The sequence below is a fragment of the Perna viridis genome, chromosome 3 (genome assembly GCF_037379345.1).
Source record: "Perna viridis isolate PV_CMFRI_1.1 ecotype Kerala chromosome 3, ASM3737934v1, whole genome shotgun sequence".
NCBI classification, from domain to species: domain Eukaryota; kingdom Metazoa; phylum Mollusca; class Bivalvia; order Mytilida; family Mytilidae; genus Perna; species Perna viridis.
The window spans coordinates 55127520-55151739 of NC_142447.1; the positions used below are offsets into that span (position 1 = coordinate 55127520).

At 34.5% G+C, this 24220-nt stretch overlaps 1 protein-coding gene across 1 annotated transcript in view; it reads right to left on the reverse strand.

Annotated features, from left to right (window-relative positions):
- Positions 1–11659: 11659 nt before the first annotated feature.
- Positions 11660–24220, reverse strand: part of LOC148622966 (uncharacterized) — a 36620-nt gene continuing 24059 nt past the window's right edge. The window contains exons 13-16 of the mRNA XM_088574152.1: positions 14485–14655; positions 12854–13050; positions 12447–12612; positions 11660–11909 (exon numbers count right to left, since the gene is read on the reverse strand). Coding sequence (XP_088430278.1) covers positions 11839–11909; positions 12447–12612; positions 12854–13050; positions 14485–14655 — 605 coding nt within the window. The 3' untranslated portion in view covers positions 11660–11838. The remainder of the gene's footprint in view (positions 11910–12446; positions 12613–12853; positions 13051–14484; positions 14656–24220) is intronic.

Sequence of the window (24220 nt, forward strand, 5' to 3'; positions counted from 1 at the left end):
TATGTAGCCGTCTGTATTATATAAAGTTTGCAGATGTATTGTAATGTTAAGACATGCTTAAACTTATTTATTGGTCATCCTCTCCATAATTCTCTCCGTCTTCACTTTCCCCATCTTTACTCGTCACTTTCCCCATCTTCTGTGTTCTCCTCACTTTGCTCGTCTTCGCTGTTCTCTTCTTCGTCCTCACTTATGTCGTCCAAATATCTTTAAAGGTAATGTTTAGTGTTGCCATTTTAATTACTTTTTTTTATAATTAATACTTTCAAAGGTCGGTTCTTCGACAAGTGTTACACTCCTTGACGTTCACGTTTCCCATTTTAGCGTTCGTGCATCGTTTATCGTGCGTTTACACATCGCTTTGCGTTCGTTTAAACGCACGATAAACGCACAATAGACGCGTTCGTTTAAACGCACGATAGAAGCTTTCGTTTATCGTGCGTTTGGTGTGCGTTTTGGGTATCCTGCGTGCGGGAAACCTAAACGTCTCAAGAAGTGTAAGACCTTTCAATGGATTTTACCGCTTTGTACCTGTAATAAGTATTTAAGCAACTTCCATATTTGGTTTTTAATTTATTCATGTCCTCCTCTGTCAATTTTTTCTCGGTTTTGCTTTCTAAAACGGCTTGTTACAAGTCATCGTCGATGTAATTTCAACAATTCCTCATTGACTTCCCTAGCAAAGTGAGCTAATATCATAAACGTTACGTCTTCGTCATCTTCTATTTCTAATTGTGGTTTGTTTAAATGTAGATGATCTTTCTTATCAGCGATTCATATGTCTAGCCAGGTCTTTTGCACTTTCAAATACTAAACCACAATCGTCACTAGAAGGCGTAGTTGAAGATGTTTTAATGGTTCCCTCTTGTAAATACATTTGCTTACTTCGAGACTTATCTTCAAACTGATAAGAATATGACGAATCTCGATTTATATACTTATTTATTGTGCCACCGGTCATATCACTATTTTGGTAGATCTTGCAACTTGTGCTTTCTAGCCTCGGTCTTCCTTCGGTGTATTCTGTTTTAGATATATAAATAAATACTCATTAGATGCTTTGGTAGCCTAAACATACCTGAGCATAAACATTCGATACATCAGTCTGACAATTATGGAAGGTCAAATCTAGTCACGTGGATTCTTGAACAAGACCATGTATTGACTGTTGATCTGCTTTCTCTTCCTTTAGCAAAAGCATTCGGAATAGTGCATGCGACACTGATATTCCTGTGATGGCTATCTTCTACAAACAGATCACATAAGGCTTTACTAGTATCTCTTATAAGATCATCGATGACGATTAAACTCGGATTTCTCGTACTGAATCATCGTTCAGATTGTCAAGAACACCTCGCAAAACAATACGCTTCAGATCGTTTTTACATCTTAATGAACAACGGTTGCCATCTCTTATAACGCCATATGATCCTCTCAGGTGGTGGATTTATCAAAGTCTTTTCACGCGTCAATACCATATCAATCCAACAACTTTTTCCGGAACCGGTTGTCCTAGCCAAAATCATGGTGAATGGATGTTTTAGAATCGTTTTTCTCCTTTTTTGAGGTAGCCCTAAAATTGCCTTATTTATAATTTAAGTTCCTACTTTTTAAACTTCTGTATTTTTGTTCAGTTGTAGTAAACATTTTAATCAGATATCTATCATATTAATGTATTTTTAGCTAAAGCACTTTCAGACACTGCTTAATATCTACTGGATGTTGCTTATACAGTCACGAGCAAATAGATTCAGCAGTTACCTAATGAATTGCACCATAATCAGTTAAGATAATATGATTCACATTTTGTTTTAATATTCTTAAGTTGACTTACAGTAATAAAAAGTTGGAAAATAGAAAGAGAAAGTGAAAAGAATTTGTCAAATGAAGAAAAAAAAAGAAGTCTGGAGACTGCAAACAAAACGTTTGTGAGGCAAATGGCAAACTTATAAAGGCTATCAAGAAATTTTGATGATACTGCTGTACCCCAACTAATTCATGAAGCTGCTTGGTGTAAAAGATAAAAATGCAGAAATGGTGGAGATGACATTAATGCAAAGAAAAGTGTAAGTTCAGTATATTAAAAGGCTGTCTTACCAATATGACAAAGATATAGACAAATACTCAACAGTCATGCAGTTCATTACTACATTATGTCAATACTGTTTATCTGCATAATACGTGCTTTACTTATATTTGAATTCTGTACACAGTTTTGTAAAGTTCATAATCAATAAAGTTTTTCTTGTAATGTTCACAGAATGACTGCTGAATGTGTGTGTGTGTGTGTGTGTGTGTGTGTGTGTGGACGATTGTAGTACTAACATCTATGTTAGAGATCTAATTTTCATTATTTGATATAGATTACAGGTGAATTTTGTTTCAATTTATCAGTGAATTATTGAAAAAATAACCTTCTTTTCACACAAGCCCTAATTCATCCCAAAAAAATACCCTTAGATGCAATCAATTCTTCTTTTTTCAACATTAAATATCTTCTGAAAAATCCATGTTACGGTCTGAACATGTTTTTGAATAGCTTATTAAATATGTCTAACTACCAGATGTAGAATGACTTAATATGTTGTTGTAATTCATATTCTCCAATGTCCATACGCCAAACTACTGGTCGTCTAAAATGTACCTCTTCTCAAACTCCTATTTGTTGATAGAAATTTTGTACAGCTGGTGGTCATATTATCTTATCTTATTCATGGATACCATATGAATTCTTTAAGATTGTTTTTAATCATTGTGACTGCTATGATATTTGATGACAGTCTTCCTAATTCCATTGGCTGTCTTCTTCTGATTTAATTTGTCTCCTTAAAAGATCAGTAAGTACATTTTGGATTTTAAATTATTTTAAGATCTTGGTCTCGTCGTTCACCTTACCGAAAATTTTCTTGTTGTCAGTGCTGTAGAGTGGGTGTTTGGTATTATATTCTGAGGTATCAAACAAATGTTTATCGTGTAGCATATCTGCATATATATATATATATATATATATATATATATATTCGGTTAGCACTTTATAACAAAGAGCGTCTGTGTGGGTGAATAGAAGCTGGGTGAAATTATAATGAAAATTTTATACACCCAGTATTGAAAATCCAACGTTTATAGGTCTGTATAAATACAATTTTAGCTTGAGCATATGTACTGCAACTAGATCTTCGTTAAATATTTTGAATGCACGGAAGTTTGGTTTACTGGTCAATTTTCTTGCTTTTGATTGGTTGTTTACGAGCTGAACGTCGATTCTCTTTCTTAAATTCTCCATGGTTTTTCCAAAGACGATATTAATCATAAATTTGAAAAAAAAAATCTTTTTCAAAGTCATTTTTCGCCAACATTCTTTATTCTGCACTGAAATCAATATATGTCGTCAGCCACTGACTCTGTCGAAAGTTCAACTAGATGAACTTTAGTTAAATGCAGTCTAAGAGACAGGTATTGTTTTAAATTTCTGAAGTGACCTACATATATTTCTTTCGTCGATCTTTTGTCGATCCTTTGAGGTTTCAGTCTTCTAGAATGTATTTGCATATACAAAAAGCATGTCTTCTCTGACCATCATTTTGCGGTAATCATGTAATTCTGGTCCTCTAAAATGTATCCATTGTCTCTGTCGTCAGTAAATGACTGGATGACTTCCTCATCTGAAGTGCCTGTATCATCGCCCATCCATACAGGTTTTTGGTGTCGAAATATACTTGGTCCAGATGGATCGTAATCGGGTATGTCTTTGTAATTGGCTTTCGCGTGATGATAAGTTATAAATGAGACCCCACCTCGTACTTTTCCTATGAATAAATGCATGTCGATGTCATTTTCAAAGCAAGTCTAGATGAGATATAAAATTAGAGCATCTAATCCATAATAATTCAGAAAAGTATTTCGAAAATTTTCAAACATATCAGTTAAGGCTATGACGTCTGTTACAACGTTTAAATCGTGGTATTATTCAAGATTTGTCAAATTGAATTCTTTCCAGATCGTCTGAGCATGTGCATAATCATGATATGAAATATATTTTCCAGATAAAATGCTGTAAAATCGGAAATGGCTGATAAATGTTGTTTTTTCAAAAATATTTTCGGAAACAAAGTAATCATACGGTTAGACTTTTTTTTCTTAATAATACTTCAATCTTGTCTTTTGAAAATTAGGTCTTCATATGGCTGAATATACTGGATCCCTCAGTCGCTAAATTTCCCACTAGTTTTCCAATAAAGACGACATGGACTGTAATAAATCTATGAAATCCATGCACCCAAGAGAAAAATTGGCATATTTTTCCATGTTAAAGTGAATACACTTGAGTTGTTTGGTAACTTTACAAATGGCTTGCATTATAAGATAAGAATCGAAACCATGTAAGTTGTGGAACATTACAGGAATTCTACCTGTACATTTATAGTTTGAATTACATTTGTTATGTGCCGCTCCTCTCTAAACGTACCTGTCACGTGACAATAGTCTCGAACTCGATCTTGACAAAGCTCTTGGTTACAGATGTGACAATGAGTGACCTTTTTGAGGGGGGATTGCAGTGGCTGCCTGTCATGTTTATGGGTTCACAACAGGTTAATTTGAAGTATCCAATGCAAGGCCTACAACTTGCAAGCGAATCCAGTAGGCACGTGTTTCATATAACGATAATAGGTATGGTGAATATTTCAAGGAGGCAACAACCTTATTGGAATGGGAATGTCAGCCCAGGGTCACCCATTGGTCTTCAATGAACGAAGAGTAAACACTCACACCACAGGGCAGGCTGTTGCTGACCCAAAACATCATTATACATAGGTACAGCGAAACATTTGCCCTCATATACTCAAGTGACATAAAAATGAACTAAAGGTGAAAACGAAGCGAGACATACAGAGGCCGGAAATTCCTGACTTGGAACAGGCGCAAAAAATGCGGTGGAGCTAAAGAACTTTGATCCCAAACCTCCCCCTTCAAAATCTGGTCACTGTGGGGAAAATATCACAAATTAATCACACCTTAAAATCAGTTCAAAAACGAAAGAGTCCCTTGTTACAACGGAAATAAAGAAACTGAATAACAATTATACAATACAAACTAAGGGCTACTTACATTTAACTCAGCTCCAAACCTGTTTAAAGCTACAAAAAGTTATGTCCCGATCGTATGTAAAATCAATCTCAATTCTTCCCATGCAGGGTTGAGAACCACGGTACATCCTAAGTCATACAATAAGGAAACAACCCATGGCTTGCAAAAACTGCTTTTAAATATAGTGTTTTAATTTCTGTGTGAAAACTCTACGAGCGAATCAATCTTGATACCAAAAAATGCTATCCTTACCGATTGGACAACGATATCCCTTACAAATGAACCTATTCTACGGTTTAGTTAACTTATTTGACGAGTATCGAGTTTCCATGCTTTGTGTAGAATATAACCGTAAAGCGTGAGAGATACCCGTATGAACGGGCGGTCGAATGGGGCTTGATCTTTTTTGTGATCAAAATCAATTTTGTGTACACAAAATTGAATTCCGTCATAACAAAATAAGTTTTGTCGTACAAAATGATGTGATACAGACTTGTTTTATGATTACTTCAATTTTGAATTCAATTTTGTCTCACAAAATTGAATTTTATAACACAAAATTGAATTTGTGTTAAATTGCAAGCAAAAGGGATTTTGTTATGACTGAATTCAATTTTTTAAACATAAAGTTGAATTTTATGACAAAATTTAATTTTGTCATAATATTCCTCAGTTTTTTAGGCAAATTAGTTCACGGAATCCAAACTAAACTAATTCCATTCAAAACTGACTTTTGTTACCCAATATTAAAATTAGGTAACAAAGGAAAGTTTGTGATACAAAAATGATTTTTTTCATGACAAAAGTAACTTAAGGGCTATAAATCGGCAATGTTTGCACACAGCTGTAATGCAAATTAGCCATGTGCATAGATGGCTAGACGGCAGAGAAGTCACCGCTGAAGCATTTAATGATCTAATCGCAGTTTGTAAGTCGTAACGTGAACTGCGGTCGCTATCGTTTGATTTGAAGTTTAACTGTTGTAACGACTGTTTGCATAATTGAATAGTACTATGCAGGAGACTCTATGAAATACTGTTGTTTTCATGCGAAGCCATGTTGAAAGGAGCATGCGCATTGACTACGGGTGTTGTCTCACTTGCTATATTCATCCGCGCTGTCGCAATTTCACCGAAATTTCTATTCTTGAGTTAGAAATGTCTCTAGCTATGGATGGAATGCCATCTTGATCAGTCTGAGGGACACTAGCCTGGTTATCGTCTGATGGCACAATCCTTGTTGACATTATTCAAATAAATTCGTTTGAACAAGTTATTGTTAATAGAACCACTAATTACTATTCCTAATTTGTTTAGCTCTTCCTTTAATTTCGATATAGTCCAGTTACCTGAATTGTTTATGTCCAATGAAGTTCTTCTTGACGCCATTTTGAAACAGCACAAAGGATGCTATTGATACAATTTTGCTGAACTGACCTGCACATATACTGTTATATTAAAGTTTAAGGAAGAAAGTCCATCAAGAACTACTAGATAGACAACCTAATATTGGTATAACATCCCACACAAAATATTATTTTTTTCTATCTAATTAAAACGATGGAACCGAAGCTTGAATACCGATCTGACTGTCTTAATTATCAAATCCAAAAAGTGGCAAACATGTCCAAAAAGAGACTGACATGTTTGGGGTTCTTTAAGGGGGTTTATCTAAAATCTACTACTAGTAAAACTGCTTGATATACTAGGTAATACGGAAAACCTGACCGCAAACTATAGTTGTGCACCGTGTTGGGAAAGATGCCACGTTCCTCGCACGTTAGTAAAAAACCCTACTGTGGTATTATCCCGGAGTAAGAACCATAGGACTCCGCCACAGGAGGCTAAATTGCCCGACCCTACCCATCTCTCCCCATTTCCAGTGGCAATCAAAATTTGTCGACCCCATTATCCTTGTGTCCCATCCCATTTTTCATTTCATCATCATTTTATGTTCATTTTATCATCCACTTCATGTTCATCGCCTGAATATAGCTGAAATATTGCTGCTCGGGCGTTAAACCCCAACAAACAAACAAACAAATAATATAATTGAGACGTTATACTTACGACACACTTGGATTAATATTATCTTTGCGCAGTGGAATATTTGTTTTCCGATGTTGCAGGCGATCTATATTCTCGTTTTGTTTACTATTTATATCATCATACCATCAAACGGGAACTTATCTGGCATACTCAGCTGAATTGTTAATATTTTTTTCAACATAAGGTAGGAAGTTTTCCCAAATTTGTTAGCTTGTGAGATTTTCTGTTTATTTTTATGGTAATTGAAGTCAGAAGTTTTATGGTCGTCATCATGAACTTGTGGATCGTTATAGTGTATCCATCTGCACCATGAAAACTGATTTATTCAACGGGTCATAGTTTTCCTTTCCTCGTTTGTCTACCCAGGACTTGACTTTTTATGAGCAACTTGGCGAGTGTTTCTAGAAATGCAAAGGACGCTTACCCTACCAGTGCACCTGGTCCATGCTCCCAGTTTTAGTCCGAGTTGTTCATTTGCTTTTGTTACTTTGTATATATGATTTTAGTTACTTTATGTTCTTTGTTGTGTATGTCTGTTTTCCATGTCTGGTCTTTGTCTCTGGATTACATTCTTTTGATTACCTCTATAACCTTGGTTCATTTGATTACTCTTACAACAATATGAACAACCAATATTTCTCTTTGTTTTTCCATCTAGGATAGAAAAAAAACATCTATGGCATTGTTTTCTACTTTTTTTCTGAAAGACAATCGGCAGACTTTATAATTTTTTTTTTCAAAACAATAAATAAAAACTTTTGAGTAGGGGGTCTGAAATAGGGTCGGTAAGGTGACCGGATCATAACATATTTTAGGCCTAATAGGAAGGTCTATTTATTACTCCAGCAGTGTTAGAGGTTGTCTGGCAAGCTATTTTGTTGTAAAACACATGGCATTGAGAAATCTGTTGAGTTGGGGTAGTCCAATTAGCTGCCCATTACTGTAACATGACGTTTCGGGGACTCCAAATCATACATATAGACATTATGTACACGTAGAAGTACAGTGTACGTGTAAGTACATTCCTGAGAAGCTCCAACCATTTTTAGTTTTGCTATATACGTATATGTCAGACTGCCAAAACTGACAACTCTTAATATGATTTTTGATTAAACCATTTTTTGTTCATGACTTCATGCCAATGAAGTAAAGTTTGTACATGTACATAAAAATATTTTAGTCATATTCGTACTTGAACAATTGTTAAAAGGGTTAGGATCTTATTATCAAGACATTGATACTACACACGTTAAAATAACTAAATTTTGTTAAATTGTGAAGAAGATTTACATGATTTAATGAAATACAGATTCTAAAGTAAATGACAGTATTGTGAGTATTGTGAAGTACTGAATGTACATACACGTTATGTTGGTTCTGAAACCAAATAATACTGGCAGTGCCTCTGGATATATTGTATACGGCTGAAAAACAAGTACTATGGTATAGGAAACATTTTTCATGCTATTTAGGAGTTGATAAAATTGTTTGATACAAGATTTTATAGTTGAATATTGACTTTGAAGTGTAAACTGTGAGCCAGTATCGATGAATTTAGCCTTAAAGTCCTTCATATACCGGTATCGTAATTATGATTCATAAGAATTTTTAATGTTTTCTGTTGAGTACGTAACTGTAAGTGGGAAAACTTTACAGTTTGGCATTTTTATTCTCTTCTGATAGAGAACTGTTTAACTAGAACTAATGTAAAAACAAAGACCTTATACTTAAACAACTTGTACTTGAATACCGACTTTGTTATTTGTGATGTCTAGACCATCGAGAATATACGAGATTACATGTATCTATGACACGCACTGTATGTATTCCGACCCCAGAACCCAACTCCCTTGGATCCGCCACGGGAATACGCAAGATTTCCTAAAACACACCCCGTGCGCCTGCGTAGAAAGACTGCTTACATCAGTTCCCAAATACTTCACTTCCAACAAAACAATTTTGATCCATCCATCTCACTTATAGGACGTCTATGACGATCTATTATGGAATGTAATGAGTTATTACACATTGCAACTTTAAAATTTCATAGGAAATAATATTCCTATCTAAAGCCATCAAAGAGTTTTTTCTCAGGTCTCGGCTTTTTTCTTTGACTCATTTTATTGTCAAAGCAATGAAGCAATAAACTAAGCAAGTCTTCTAAGAGTAGTGCATACATGTAACAATATATAGTCCCACCTGAGTAATTAGAAAGGTAATCTTCCCTCTAAATTTCATATTGTGGTCTTTCTTTACCTAAATCAAATATCTCATTACATCATTTCCAACAAATACAGAAAACTATTAATATTAATTTCATGATAAAACCTAAAAATCTTAAAAATCGTCATTTTCGGCATTTCAGTGGTAGTAAATGGAGTGGTGTGGCCGACGTACAATTTCAACCTAAGTGAGACTTAGCACGCATTATAACAAGCATCATTTTATCAATTAAAAGTTTTTCCTTTCTTACTAATTTTCAATATATTAACTAAAAAGTGCTAAACGACGTTGTTTTTTTTATTATTATTTCAGGAGAGTAGGTTAAACAGAACATTCTGAACTCCCAAATTTGTATGGCGACCACGTTTTATCATCATAACCGGCCCATTTGTTTAGTAACAATTTATGGAGTAGTTTTCAAGAAGCTATTGTACTAAATCGATTTTTATTGCCCACCTTTTGGGTAATCTCTAGAGCAAAAAACTAGTGCAGTGTTTAATGTTACTGACCTTAGATTATAGAATTATTCAGGGGATTCCATAGAGCTGTAAAGTAATAAAGATTAAGGCCTCCATAAACGGTTGCAAGACGGTGAATAATAATGATTTAATTATATTACATGACCTTATCCTGTTCTAACAGTTTGAAAATGACTAATTTAAACCCATTTCTGGACATGGGGAAAACTGATATATTTCCAATTTGAATTGACGCACAAGAAGATGTGATGGTTGAGGCATAATTAATCTTTTGGTCAATTCAGTTAATATATGGAGTTAGCATTCCATTAACTGCCAGTAGTCCTATGTTTGATGCTTAGTTCTTTATGTTCAATAATTTATATTGGACACAGACCTTTTTAGACCTCTGCGTCATTATGATTTATTGTCTGCATTTGTTATACGAAGGGAAGAGTTGTGCTTCATCAAACTAGCTAAACTGCGACTGTTGTAAGTCAGTTAAGTCAGGAATCTCTGGTCTTTACAAATACGGGCAAAAACAAATACCGAAGCGCCAGCATCGAGTTGATTCATAAACATAAGAGTCCAAAAATATTGCCTTCATGTTAAACAGAGACGATCTACATACAAAATGTAGCCAACCGAATAAAAAGATTACTCATTAAAACTGAAGATAAGGGAAACAAGACGTCACACAAAAAACTAAAGCACTAGCAAAATGAACTCCCGCAAAAACCGGAAGTGACATCAGGTATTCCAGAAGGTTAGTAAGCATGTCCTGCTCCGTCAGCCACACCTTTGCAAGTGAGTATAATCCAGTAATAATCTAGCAACAATATGCAACTCCCTGATACGTGTCAAACACTTGGACGAAATCATACACTATATGATGTGAACGGAGTAAATAACTCCATGGAAGCATATCCGAAATGGATCAAAATAAGGTAAATTAAGATAACACAAAATCACAATAAAAAAGCCATTATCAATATTATCTTTTTAAACCGCCGGAATTAGATCTTGAACTTAATTTCAAAAAGCAATAAATCATGCAATAAAAATTAATATAGGACAAAATTTTACATGAAGATTTCAAAAGAAATAAAATGTATCTCAAAACGCATTAACACGATAACACGACGTTTCCAAAATCTTGTGTGATTAGGAATTTTGTTTCCTGAATGTTTTTGGTATAGAGTGATGTTCGTTTCGCTAAGTGGTACATTTTGTCGTTTTAAGGTCCAGTTGAATGCAGATCCCGGGTATGAGAAAATTCTCATCGTTCATTGAAGGGCCATAAACTACCTTTAAATTGTTTTTCAAGCTCTAGTTTTGCTGTCTCTTTATCACATTCCCCGTTCGTTTTGAACATTTTCTCTGTTTTTCTTGAGTTTCTAGAAAAGCAGAGGTCGTTTACTCTACGGGTCATTCATTCTTTAGTTTTTAGTTAAAAAAAACAGACATAATCAAAAGGATATAGGACTTGTGCGTTAAATATAAAATAATAAAGATAGTGTGTAATCGTGATAACTATCAGTGAAAAATAATAATTATCATACAGGTAGTCCCGTTTTTTGTTTTTTTTTTTTTTGTTTGTTTTTTTTTTTTGTTTTTTTTTGGGGGGGGGTTGTTTATAAGCTTCCTTCGCCTGGATTTTGAATCCTCCTAATTCCAAATGCGACTGCAAAATATAAAGATATAAAGAAACGCACATTTAGCTGTGAACGGTTTTTTATTGCACGACAAACGAACGTTTTCCCGACCACCTCCGACATATCCGACATTTACCGGTCTCCATAAAAGCATGAACAGCTGAGAAATCCATTTTAAATAATACATAAATGAACTTAAGCATTGCTTGCCATATTTAATGAAAGATTTGATAAACATACATTTTAAAGTTACAACGACAATAAAAAGGACAACAACAACAAAATGAAATAAAACAGATTTCAAATGAAAATATGGATAAAACATAGTACCGTAGTCCAGCTTTAAATTCGTTCGTTCGTTGTTCTTTATTATATCCACCTAAACAACACTTGAGCCGCACCAATGATGGCAAAAATTGTCACTGATACTGTTGTCAATTCTAAAAAAAAATAATCCATATTTATTTATTAAACTTATTATAATACAAAACATTTAAAAATTGATCATTGGATATGAATGCAGTGTGGTAATTATTTTTGCAGATAGAATTGAAATAAGTTGAAAATGTCAAGCTGGCTTATTTAGCATTACAATCATTGTCACCCCATTGCTAAATATATATATACTATAAAATCATCGGTGACACCCAACAATCTTATTTCTCATATGTCCTAGAACTAACCGGGAACAGACAGTTGTGGAATAACTGACCGTGGACTGCCCGTCAATAGGACACCAGGTTGTATACGACTAGCTGATTGATTGATTGGTCCCGTATAAAGTAATAGGTAGCCAGGTTGTAAAGCTGATTGACTAATAAATTGATTAATTGTCCTATGGCACATAAGCTACCATGAAATGTTTTAAGACTTCCAAAAAGCTCTGCAAGAGACACCTGCCATATAATGGAGTCGAAGGCACAATTGGGCTAACTTGGAGATCCTTCGATGGATACAAATAAAAATTTTATACTTACTTGGAGCACCACTTGGACACGATGACAAAACAAGAGGGTCGCAAGTTGCATAGGATACAGATTCATCACTACCATCATCACAATCATTCTCACAATCACACTTAAATGCCTCATCTATACACGATACAGCTCCTCTTTGGCAGGTAAAATATCCAGTAGGACATCTCTGCAAATAATTAACAGATATGAAACATGACACATTGAAATTTCCAGTCCAAATTCATATTTTAGGTATAAATATTATTAATGTAGTCTTGTTTATGAATACTCGTAAATGCTGGTGTTCGAAAATGAATATGACACTATTTGATATTGTTTTCGCATAATTTAGTTTTCAGTTCTTGTTCACTTGTCTTCGTTTTTATAGTAATATTCAAAATATATAAACACTGTCAAATATAATTTACCTGTACATAAGCTCCTGGTGCTGCTGTTGGGCAAGATTGTGTGCTACAGTCAGCTGATTCAGATGATATTCCAGAACATGGTAGACCGCCATTCTGTGGTCTTGGGTCATCACATACTCGCATCCTCATTTTCTTCCCTCCTCCACAAGAGACTGAACAGGTGCCCCATGCTGCCCACTGACCCCAGCTACCGTCAACTGGAAGAATGTATTCCTTTTAAAGGTCCATAACATTGGCATACTTATAGAAAAAATAATACAAGCCAAACTTCTAAAACAAAACGTCTATCTAACGATATTACTTTTTGTAATTATAGCTCTTTTTAACTTACTGGACAGGCACATTTCTGAGTATTTATTGATAGAGACTTGAGTTATACAGTTCTGTGTACTTTTACTAAGACAGACTTGAGTATATCAAGTTCTCATTGATAGAGACTTGAATGTTACCGTTTGTGTACCAACATATAAAGAGTGTTATAGTCTCGAGTAGTTACTGTTACAGATTTAAATGTTACAATTCTGTGCACTTATTGATACAGACTTGAGTGTTACAGTCTAGAGTACTTACTGACACAGACTGTGTTGTTACAGATCTGAGTTCTTACTTATACAGACTTGAGTTTTACAGCCCTTGTTCTTACGGATACAGACTTGAGTCAAAATTCTCTAAATTATTGATAGGAACTTGTGTGCTTCAGTTCAGAGTACTTATTGATACAGACTTTTTGTTAAAGATCAAAGATCTTACTGACACTGACCTGAATTTCAGTTTTACAGTTCTGTGTACTAATTTATATCGATTTGTGTGTTATAGTCCTGAGTACTTGTTAATACAAACTTGAGTGTTACATAATTGAGCACTTACTTATACAGACTTGAGAGTTACAGCCTTAGTACTTAATGATACAGACTTGAGTGCTACAGTTCTCTGTAATTATTGGTACAGACTTATATGTCTCAGTCCTGAGTACTTATTGATGCAGACTTGGTTGTTACAGATCTGAGTACTTATTGGTACAGACTTGAGTAGTTCGTATGAGAGGACTTAATAATACAGACTGAAGTGTAACATATTTAAGTGTTACAGTTCTGTGTACATGTACTTATTGATACAGGCTTGAGTGTAACAATTTTGAATACTTATTTACGTACAGACTTGGTCATTACAGATCTTAGTACTTACTAATACAGACTTGAGTATTACATATTAAATTCTTACTGATACAGACTTGAGTGTTACATATTTCAGTATTTACTGATACAGACTTTAGAGTTACTGATTCTAGTACTTAGTGATACAGACTTAAGTGTTACATATTTGAGTACAAACTACTACCGACTTGAGAGTTACAAATTCTGTACACTCTGTGTACTTATTGATACAGGAGTCGGGGTCACAATTCTGATTACTAACTGATACAGACTTGAGTGTAACATATTTGAGCACTTACTGTTACAGTCTTAATTGTTACATATTTCAAAGTTTAGATTTTTTTAAACCCAAGCCTGATAACTTACTGTTACAGACTTGAGTGTTACAGTTCTTTGTAAGTATTGTTTAAGACTTGAGTTTAACAACCCTGAGTATGTATTGATACTGACCTGAGTGTTACATATTTGAGTACTTACTTATACAGACTTGAGTGTTACAGTTTTGGGCCTCTTGGTTTGTACCAGGACATGTTGCACCATTATACATTGGTGTCGGATTATTACATGATCTCGTTCTTTGTTGTTGTCCACCACCACACGTGACACTACATGTTCCCCATGATGTCCAACTACCCCAGTTTCCATCAACTAAATAAACAAAGTTTAAACATAAAGGAAGGGAAATTTACTGTTGACACAAATTTTACAACACTACCATCAAGGGATCGTAACCTTGATTCCTTGTAGGAGGAGTTGCGCTTATAGAGATATGTAGATAGCAGAACGGATGGACGGACGGCAGACACACGGGCGGGGTAATACCAGAATTTCTCCCAAAATTTTTTGCAGTACGGGGCGCCGAATGGGACTTGATCTTTTTGTAATAAAATATCATTTTTGTGAAACAAAAATCTATTATGTGTCACAAAAGCCAATTTTGTGTCACAAAAATCAAGTCAATTTTGTGAGACGAAAGTCAACTTTGTGTCACAAAAATAAATTTCGTGAGACAAAATTTATTTTTGTGTCACAAAATTCAATTTTATATTTTTTTTTATAAATATATATATATTTCAATTTTGAATGCAAATTAGTTTACAGAATTCTTCGGATATGCAAATGAATTCTCTCATTACGATTTTGTAATAAGGCCTCTCATTGGATATAGTAACCGCGGGTCTCGCAGATTTCCGATTACTTCGAGTAAGGGCATATCGTATGGTTGATGCGCTATTCTGCAAAAGTAAGTACATGTAATACTTTATTAGGTATTACTTTTGCAAATTAGATCATCATCCATGCGATATGTCCTTGCTCGAAGTAATCGGAAACCTGCGTCTACGAGACTCGCGATTACTAAATTTGACTTGAAAATTTGACTTGAACGTTGACCATTCAGAGAATTTGGTATAGTATGTCATAATATCTATGTTTCTTGTTCTCTCGTGTTTACCTCATTAGAATCAAAGTACTCATGTACTGAATCAATTTATATCGATCGTTTGAATTTTTACGCCTCAAATAATCGTCGAATTGCAAAATATAGGATAACTGGAAAGTACGGGGATCGAATTCAAACGTATCTTAACACAAGCTTATTGTTATAAATGGTTAATATTGAACTCTTTGCTTTTATTTTTAATTTCACCATTCTTTATAAATTACATTTAAAAACCACACACACACACACACCAAAATTCATGATGCATCGTAGCAGTGCGCCAGTTTGCGTAACATTCAAGTTCTATATCGGTTTCCATGGAGCACCTAGATGAATGAACTCAAAACTCTCCGACATAGTACATTTTTGAACTACAAACTACTAGTTGGTCATTCCCAGTTTTTAAATTTTCAGGTCGAAATATGTTCAATTTATTTACGTCCAAGTCGAAACTGTCTCTTAAGTCATTCAAAATTAAGCCACAAACATTGAAATAAATCATATCCTTAGATATATGTTCTTCTAAACTAGCTACATTTCTCGGTTGATAAGCTTTATACTCAAGTTCTAAAAGTTAGTCCATAGACGCCTATGTGTAAATGCACTTCGTTTCTGGGCACCTAGTTTCAGAGACTCATACATTAATATTACCGATAAAGTCTTTGAATATGTTTTAACCAATCGTGGCTGGTGCAGGAAACATTTAGGGCCATGGAGCACCTACATCTCTATTATAATAACATACACATGACCAAATTAGCCAGATAGAATGATTATAAATTTGCAAAAAACAATAACAACAGACAAAAAAATGACACAATTCAAGAGAAATGCACAATCAAAATTTCAATGGCATCGTCTATGCAAAGTTTCATTTTTATTCGTCAGATCAGGGCTTCTGATGTCACGAGGCGGTAATCGTAATAAAAATACGTCAGGATGGTTTTGGGGGTCATGCTACCCAGTGCTAGTTAAAATGGCACTTGGTCAAAATGGCACCTATGTAAATAGTTAAAATGGTACCTGGTTAAAATGGCACTTGGTTAAAATGGCACCTAATATAGTCAAATTAGCATTTATTTGGTTTACTTTTTGAATGAAAAAAAAAATAACTGATCATGACATTGTTTATCTTATTATTAAATGCTGTATAGAATAAACAGAACAAGCAATGAACACAATCAACTGAAGTGTAGCTGAAAAAAAAAATGACCAATGACAGAATAAATGTTTATTTTCATTAAACATACTAATATGGATTCACACACACACACACATATTTAGTCATAAATATTACCAATAAAATATTTTTTATTTATTATTTATTTTGAAGAGCTAATTTCATTAAGAAAATAAAATATCATTCAAGTTTTGATTGCAAATTCATCAAGCAAATTAGTTTGGGAATTGGATTATGATTTATGGCTTTGCTAATTACCTATAATGTATGGCTATGTATATTTAATAGGTGATACAGGTATTATAATTATTTAATTAGATTATTTCACTACTTCAATTAGGTAAACGGACGGAAAGTCAAAGGACAAAAAGTCACAGGAAAAAAGTCACAATTTCGGTAGGACAAAAAGTCACAGGACAAAAAGTCACAAATAATGAATAGGACAAAAAGTCACAGGACAAAAAGTCACAAATCATGAATAGGACAAAAAGTCACAATACTTTATATAGCACCATAGACATTTTATACAAAACAATAAACAAACAACAATATAAGCACAGAAAGTCAATAAATAAAAAGTTTAGCAAGGTTTTCTTTAAACACACAATATCACTTTGAGCATTTTGTTTAAACACATGAGTTCATTTTCACTATTGTCACTGTTTTAGCAAACACTGTTGAAAGTCTGAAACATAGGCGGTGTACGGCGCATCGTCAGCTGAGGTTGTTGGTCTGCGTTTAGTTACTGTAACTTTTAACTCAGGTGGCACTGTAAGCTCTTGTAGAGATGCTGGAACAGGAAATTGAGGTCTGCGACGTCTGATGGATCTTTTAACGTTGTCTTCTGTAGGAAGCATGGCTTTTACTGCATTGGATGTAGTTGATACACATTCTGTGAAGATCTGGCTGGGCTTGTTGAAAGTGGACTCTGCTTTGTGATTCATGTTGTTGCGACATCTTATGAGTTTTGCTGAGTCTTCTTGTGGTGCATGGTTATGTGGTTGACTTGGTACTGGATTCTCATTGTGTAGGTCTGTGGACAGGCTGCTTCTGCACCCCTGACTGGACTTTAAGGTGCACTTCCACCACTGTTTGGTCTTGCGTAAAGCATGTCTTGTGTAGGTGTAACCTTCAAAGCAAAGCTTTGAACCGCCTTTGTTGCTCTTTAGGATTTCCATTTGGAACTGAGTGACGAGGCAACAAAGCCTGTCCTTTTTATGCCAATTTTGCAAAAAGCCAGACATTTACTCATAAAAGCCATACCATGGACAGAGATATATTTTTGGAAAAAATGAAAGTTAGCTGTTTCCTCTGTATTGTTTTCCTTTCTAGAGGAGCCCTAAATTATCCCACTGATTGTAAATCGTTAAATGTTGTAAAAACTAATTACTAACTATCACCCCCAAATTGTTTATTTAGCAATTAGATTGTTGTTTTAATTAGTACATACAGGTCTGTCCAGATGTTCATGCATTTCCTTGGAAGCCATACATCTTTAAAATCACACATTGATTGGTCAAACAAAACTCACAACTTTCACTATGCACCTCCTATCAAGTCATACAGATTTTGTAGCACATTCATTGGTCATTAGAAAACTACTGGAAATTTCACTTCTACAAATGTATATCCAACAAAAAAGAAAAAAAAAATAATACTTCAAAACAATCTTAATACCTTTTTCATAAAAATTGATGACAAAGATGGCTACCGATAGTGGTGGACATGTCATTTGCCCGGGTGTTGAAATCAGTCAAACTATGGATGTATTTATGGATTCATCGCCTGTTCTTCCCATGGATCAGAGTGTTATTGATAGTTCTCAGTTAAATGGAACTTCTGGAGAGTATTCATCCCAAAACACTGACTTTATCAGAGTTTTCACCGACATTGGTACACCAAGTCAACAAAAGGTAAACAATGGCCAAGATGAACTCAACTCCACCATAAACCAAACTTTTCAAAGGGATTATGTTCCTCAACAAGAATTCATTGCAAAACTAGATCGGGATCTTGCAGATCTCCCTAAAGATGCATACATAATAAAACTTATTGAACTAACAAGTAATTCGGAAGATTGCCTTACATGGTATCGAAGTTCGCTTGCTAGTCGAGCAAAATCATTACAAGGGTGTCCCACGGGGAAATTATTTACAAGAAAAACGACTACAAAAAGCTCTTCATTAACAAAGTATGCTAGAGATTGTCATATATTATATATGTTTCTACAAGGCGATAAAACTCAAATTGAAGAAGTTTTCAGAAAAGACGATGGTCACAGTAAATCCATTGTTGCCGAAACTTTTAGCGAGTCCCTTAATACTGAAATTATCGAGATGCGTGTTAGTTTACATGCTCTTTTGGAAAAATCCGAGCAATTGAAAGAAAAAACAATTAAGAATCTACAGTTGTTAAACAGTAAGCTACGTTCAGAATTGTGCGATCTAAAAGATCGATTCAATACACATTTGAGTGAATGTGAAAGAAAGTCAATACAAAATGACACTAAATTTAAATTAATCTCACAACAAATCAAACCACTGGATGATTTTGACTTAAACAAATTTAAAACGGACATAGATCTTATAAACTCAGATCTGGATAGACATGTCAAGCTACAAGCTATGATGCAAAAAACATTAAACGAGTTAAAAGTGTTGAACAAGCCGTCTTATGCTTCGAAGTTGTCCCCGGAGCGAGCCTCTACGGATTTATATGTCAAAAACACGTCGGCAAATACACACGAAAAAGTGAGTACAGTTTCGCCGCAGATCAATAAACAGTTAGACACAAGAATATCTTCCGGCAAAAGTAACGGTACGAATCAAGTTGTAAGTTACAGCGATGACATGCTACCATCAGAATCAAGTGGTGTTAAACTAACTTTGTTAAACTCCGAATCGAACAATATAAATATAATTAATACGAATGAAGACCAAGTAAATTTTAGAATTCCTGTTCGTGTGCATGGAAATACCGAGGAAACAAAACCGACCAACTCTGATGTATTCGTTGGTGTGTCTCCCAGAAAACGTTCGGCAAGGTTCTATTTATCTGGAATTGACAATAAGTCCATGAGGTCTGGTATTCTACGATTTCTCGAATTAAAAGGAGTAAAACCTACATTTTTACAACTCTTCCATGGCAAATATGGATCGTCTCGTATTTCCGCAAAATTGAACGTATCAGAAGATTGCGCTGACCTTATTGAAAACAATACTCATTGGCCGTCCGGTGTACGATGTAGAAGATGGTTAAGCAACCGCGACTGGCAACAGAAATGGAGTGAAAGTCCAGAAAATTAGTCTGGTATATACAATAAACTAGTCCCCATGTTGTTCATAATGTTTATTTTTAATATTTGTTGTATTGCTTTTGCTATAATGAGCCTTAACATATTAACATGGAATGCGAGAGGTATAATGTCATCCACTGTGTGCTTGGCAAATTTACTTAATCATACAAATTGTGATATTGCAATTATATGTGAGCATAAACTTAAACCAAACTTTCTTTCGTATATGGAAAGTATTGATAAAAGGTATCGTAGTATATCAAAAACTGACAAGTTACATGAACCATACTACTATACACATGGAAAAGGTGGTATCTCTTTAATGTATAAATCTACTTTACAATTCTCAGTTAAAGAAATTGTAGATACAAACTCTGATAGAATTGTAGGTATTGAAGTGAAATGCAAAAATTCTAGATCAATTTTTATTTTTGGCGTGTACTTACCTGCAGATAGTTCAGTTGATAATTACAGGCAAGAGCTGAATGCCCTTGATGACCTGTGTTCGTTTTACACTAATTATGGTAAAATCATTGTTGCAGGAGACTTAAACGCTAGTTGCATCAGTAAACACATGAATCTTACAAACACAGTAAAATCAAAAGAACTACAAAATTTCGTAAAAAGACATTTTCTATATCACCCATTTACTGATTCATTTAAAGCTTTGCGGAAAGATCCAGACTTCACATTTCTCTTAATGAACACCATGTTAGACTATATTTTACTTGAAGAGACGCTAGTCAGACAATTAAGACAATACGAAATTCTCGAAGAAGGAACGTTCAGTTCGACATCGGATCATCTGCCCGTTATTGCATCCGTTGTGCTAGAAGAAAATATGCATATTGAGTCAAACAAATTTTCGAAGTTGCCATCATGGCACAAAGTCACCGATCAGCATGTGCGTAAATACCAAGACAGTCTTCGTGAACCGTTAAATAGACTTATACACGATCTTCAACACAACGACAGACATAGATTCCTTTTATTCGGATTTGGTGACTACGATACTTGATGCGGCAAAAGAATCAATACCATGTAACAGATTCAATCCATATACGAAACCGTATTGGAATGCAGACGTTAAAACAGCGCATCGTAAAGAACGTGAAATACGTAAAATATGGTTGCAGGATGGTAGACCAAGGGGTATGCAATATCCGTCTTACTTTAATTATAAACGAGCGAAACGTAATTTTAGGAATATACAGCAACTTGCTCATGATCAATATATGGAAGACATATGAAGATATAAACAATGCAGATGAATGTGATATAAGGTTGTTTTGGAAACTTATAAAGCGACAGAAACCAAAACAGTGAAAGGTGTGCCATGAGATAAACTTTAATGACACTGTTCATAATACCCCCGAATCGGTTTGTAATGCGTTTGCCAGTTACTTCAAAGACTTATATACACCGTCCGATACTTCTATGTTTGACGAATCAACATTCCGTGAAGTGAATAAAATGTATGACGACATTGAAACTGTGTGTGACGTTGTTAAAGAACAATACTTACCCGGTGGTATCATAACTGACGAAGATGTTGCGGCGGTTATCAAACAATTAAAACGTAGAAAAGCAAGTGGAAATGACTTGGTTCAAAATGAACATTTAATTTTTGGCGGACCGAAACTAATTGAATGCCTCACAGTTTTTCTAAATACCATGATATCTAAATGTAAAGTACCCAGTGATTGGCGAAAGGGTCTTTTGGTTCCGTTATTTAAAGATGGTGGCAAGCCTAAGTCACACCCTGACAGTTACCGACCCGTTTGTCTCTTGTCCAGTGTGTTGAAAACATTTGAAAAACTCCTACTCCAACGTATACAAACATTCGTGATAATACCAGGAACGTTTTCAAATCCACTACAACACGGGTTTCAGAAAGGTCTGGGTTGTCTGACTGCGTCCTTTTGTCTTCTTGAAACAATTTATAATAACATTGAACAACACAGTAAAGTATTTGCCGCATTCCTAGACAGTAGAAAAGCCTTTGATACGGTATGGCGCAAAGCACTTATGGTCAAACTTTGTAACTTAGGTGTTAAAGGTAAAGCTTGGTCCTGTATAAATATGTTATATAGTAATACACAAAGTTCGGTTATTGTAAATCAATGCAAATCGAAGTATTTTGAAGTAAATGAAGGTGTAAGGCAAGGTGGTGTGTTATCTGGTCTTTTATACCTTATGTTTATTAATGATTTAATCAATGAGCTGTGTAATTCTAATCAGGTAACAGGTGTAAATAGTATAAAATGTCGTGCCCCTTCGCTTGCTGACGATATTACATGCATTGCTACAACACCAAAAGCATTACAACGAATGCTTGATGTGTGCACCGAATATGCGAATAAGTGGCGGTTTCAGTTCAATGGCAAGAAATCGTGTGTGATACAATTTTCTAAATCGTTCGTAAAATCAGACTTAAAATGGACAGTTAGCCAGGAAATAATTCCAATTTTAGAAAGCCATGTGCATTTAGGGATTGAACTCAATGGTAAATTTAAGTCTCTCTCAAGGACAACGAACGTTTGTAGGAAAGGTAGAAACATTTATTTTGCAGTTGCCAATATCAGATGTGGAAATACAAATCCGTCAGTGCTTATAAAATTATATTGATCTGTTGTTATACCCACCGTTCTATACGGTTGTGAAGTATGGAACAATTTAACGAATACCGAGCTAGCACTTCTAAATAGATTTCAACATTTTGTTGTAAAACATGCACAAAAGTTCAGCACACTCACACGATCGGACATTTGCGAAAGTATGGTTGGGTTACGCAGCATAACAAGTGAAATCGAAAAACGCAAACTTTATTTCTTCGGCAAACTTTGCAAGTTGGATAATAGCTGCTTGGCGAAAACTATCGTCCTACACAGACTTTTTACATGCCTAACAGACAACCGAAATCGCATAGACTTTATCCCGGATATTTTAGATATCTTAATCAAATATAACCTGTACGAATGCCTTGCGATCTTTATCAGAGACGGTGACTTTCCTGGCAAATTAGAATGGAAACACATGGTGGTAAATGCGGTTCATACAAAACATGATAATGACTGGAAAACACGTATAGACTCACATAGTGGCTTTAGTCCACTCAGAGAAATCCACAATTCCATTGCTGTTGCTGACATCGGGAAGTACCCTACAAACTGCTTTGATCTGCGTACCGCTCACATTATTGCTAAATACATTTCCTCTGTACCAAACCTAATCGAACAATCATGTAAATTATGTGATCAAATATTCACCGACATGCTTGTCCATGCTACGCAAAACCGTACAAGTACTTCAGAGTTGTTTAATGTTTGGATGGACCTTATAATTGAACATTTTCATCTAGAGTTGTACGTAGAACTAAGCGAGTATGATGATGAATCGCTTGTCCGAATTCTCCTCGGTAGAAAAACTTCCACTGAACTCTGTGATTCCGATATAGATGAATTCAGACGACTCTGCTACATCCATATTGTAAAGTCAACAGGCGAATATTTAAGATGCTTACGTTGTTGCAATACATTTTTGTAGCTAATGCATGTAATGTCACCAGTACACGAACATGTCTTGCTCACTTTACTTGTATATAGATATGAATTAATAATACAATTCATTATTATTATTATTTAATACTTCTTATTTGTGTGTTAATTAATTTGTAATTATGTAATTGCAATTCATGTAATCTCTATTTTGAGGAATTAAAGAATGAATGAATGAATGAATGAATGTAAACTTTAGCAAAGCTCTTATTATTTTACCATAATTGAAAAAAAAATATTTGAAAAAAAAATACAAAACTAAAAATTAATCCCCCCAAAAATTAAAATAAAATATTTCTATTTCATATTTGCCTTAAAAATTATCAACATTTTATGATTTGTGACTTTTTGTCCTGTGACTTTTTATCCTGTGACTTTTCGTCCGTGACTTTTTGTCCTGTGACTTTCCGTCCTACATTCTTCAATTACCATCTTGATATGTCCTGATATCAACATTACTTTTGTAAAATTTATAAGTTTTATAAGATTATTTACAAAGTAATAAATGTGATATCTACTTCTGTATTTTAATCTAGTTTTTATTTGTGATATAATTCACGCCTTATTTTTTGGGGGGTATTTCATTTAATTTCAAAAAGTACTTTTATTGCGTTATATATTTTCCCATTTTTATAAATAATTCAGTGAAAATGATATATAAAGTGTGTGAACATATTTATATTGTAAATGAAAAAAAAAACAATTATTCAGGTGAAATTATAAAACATTTTTCATCGCAA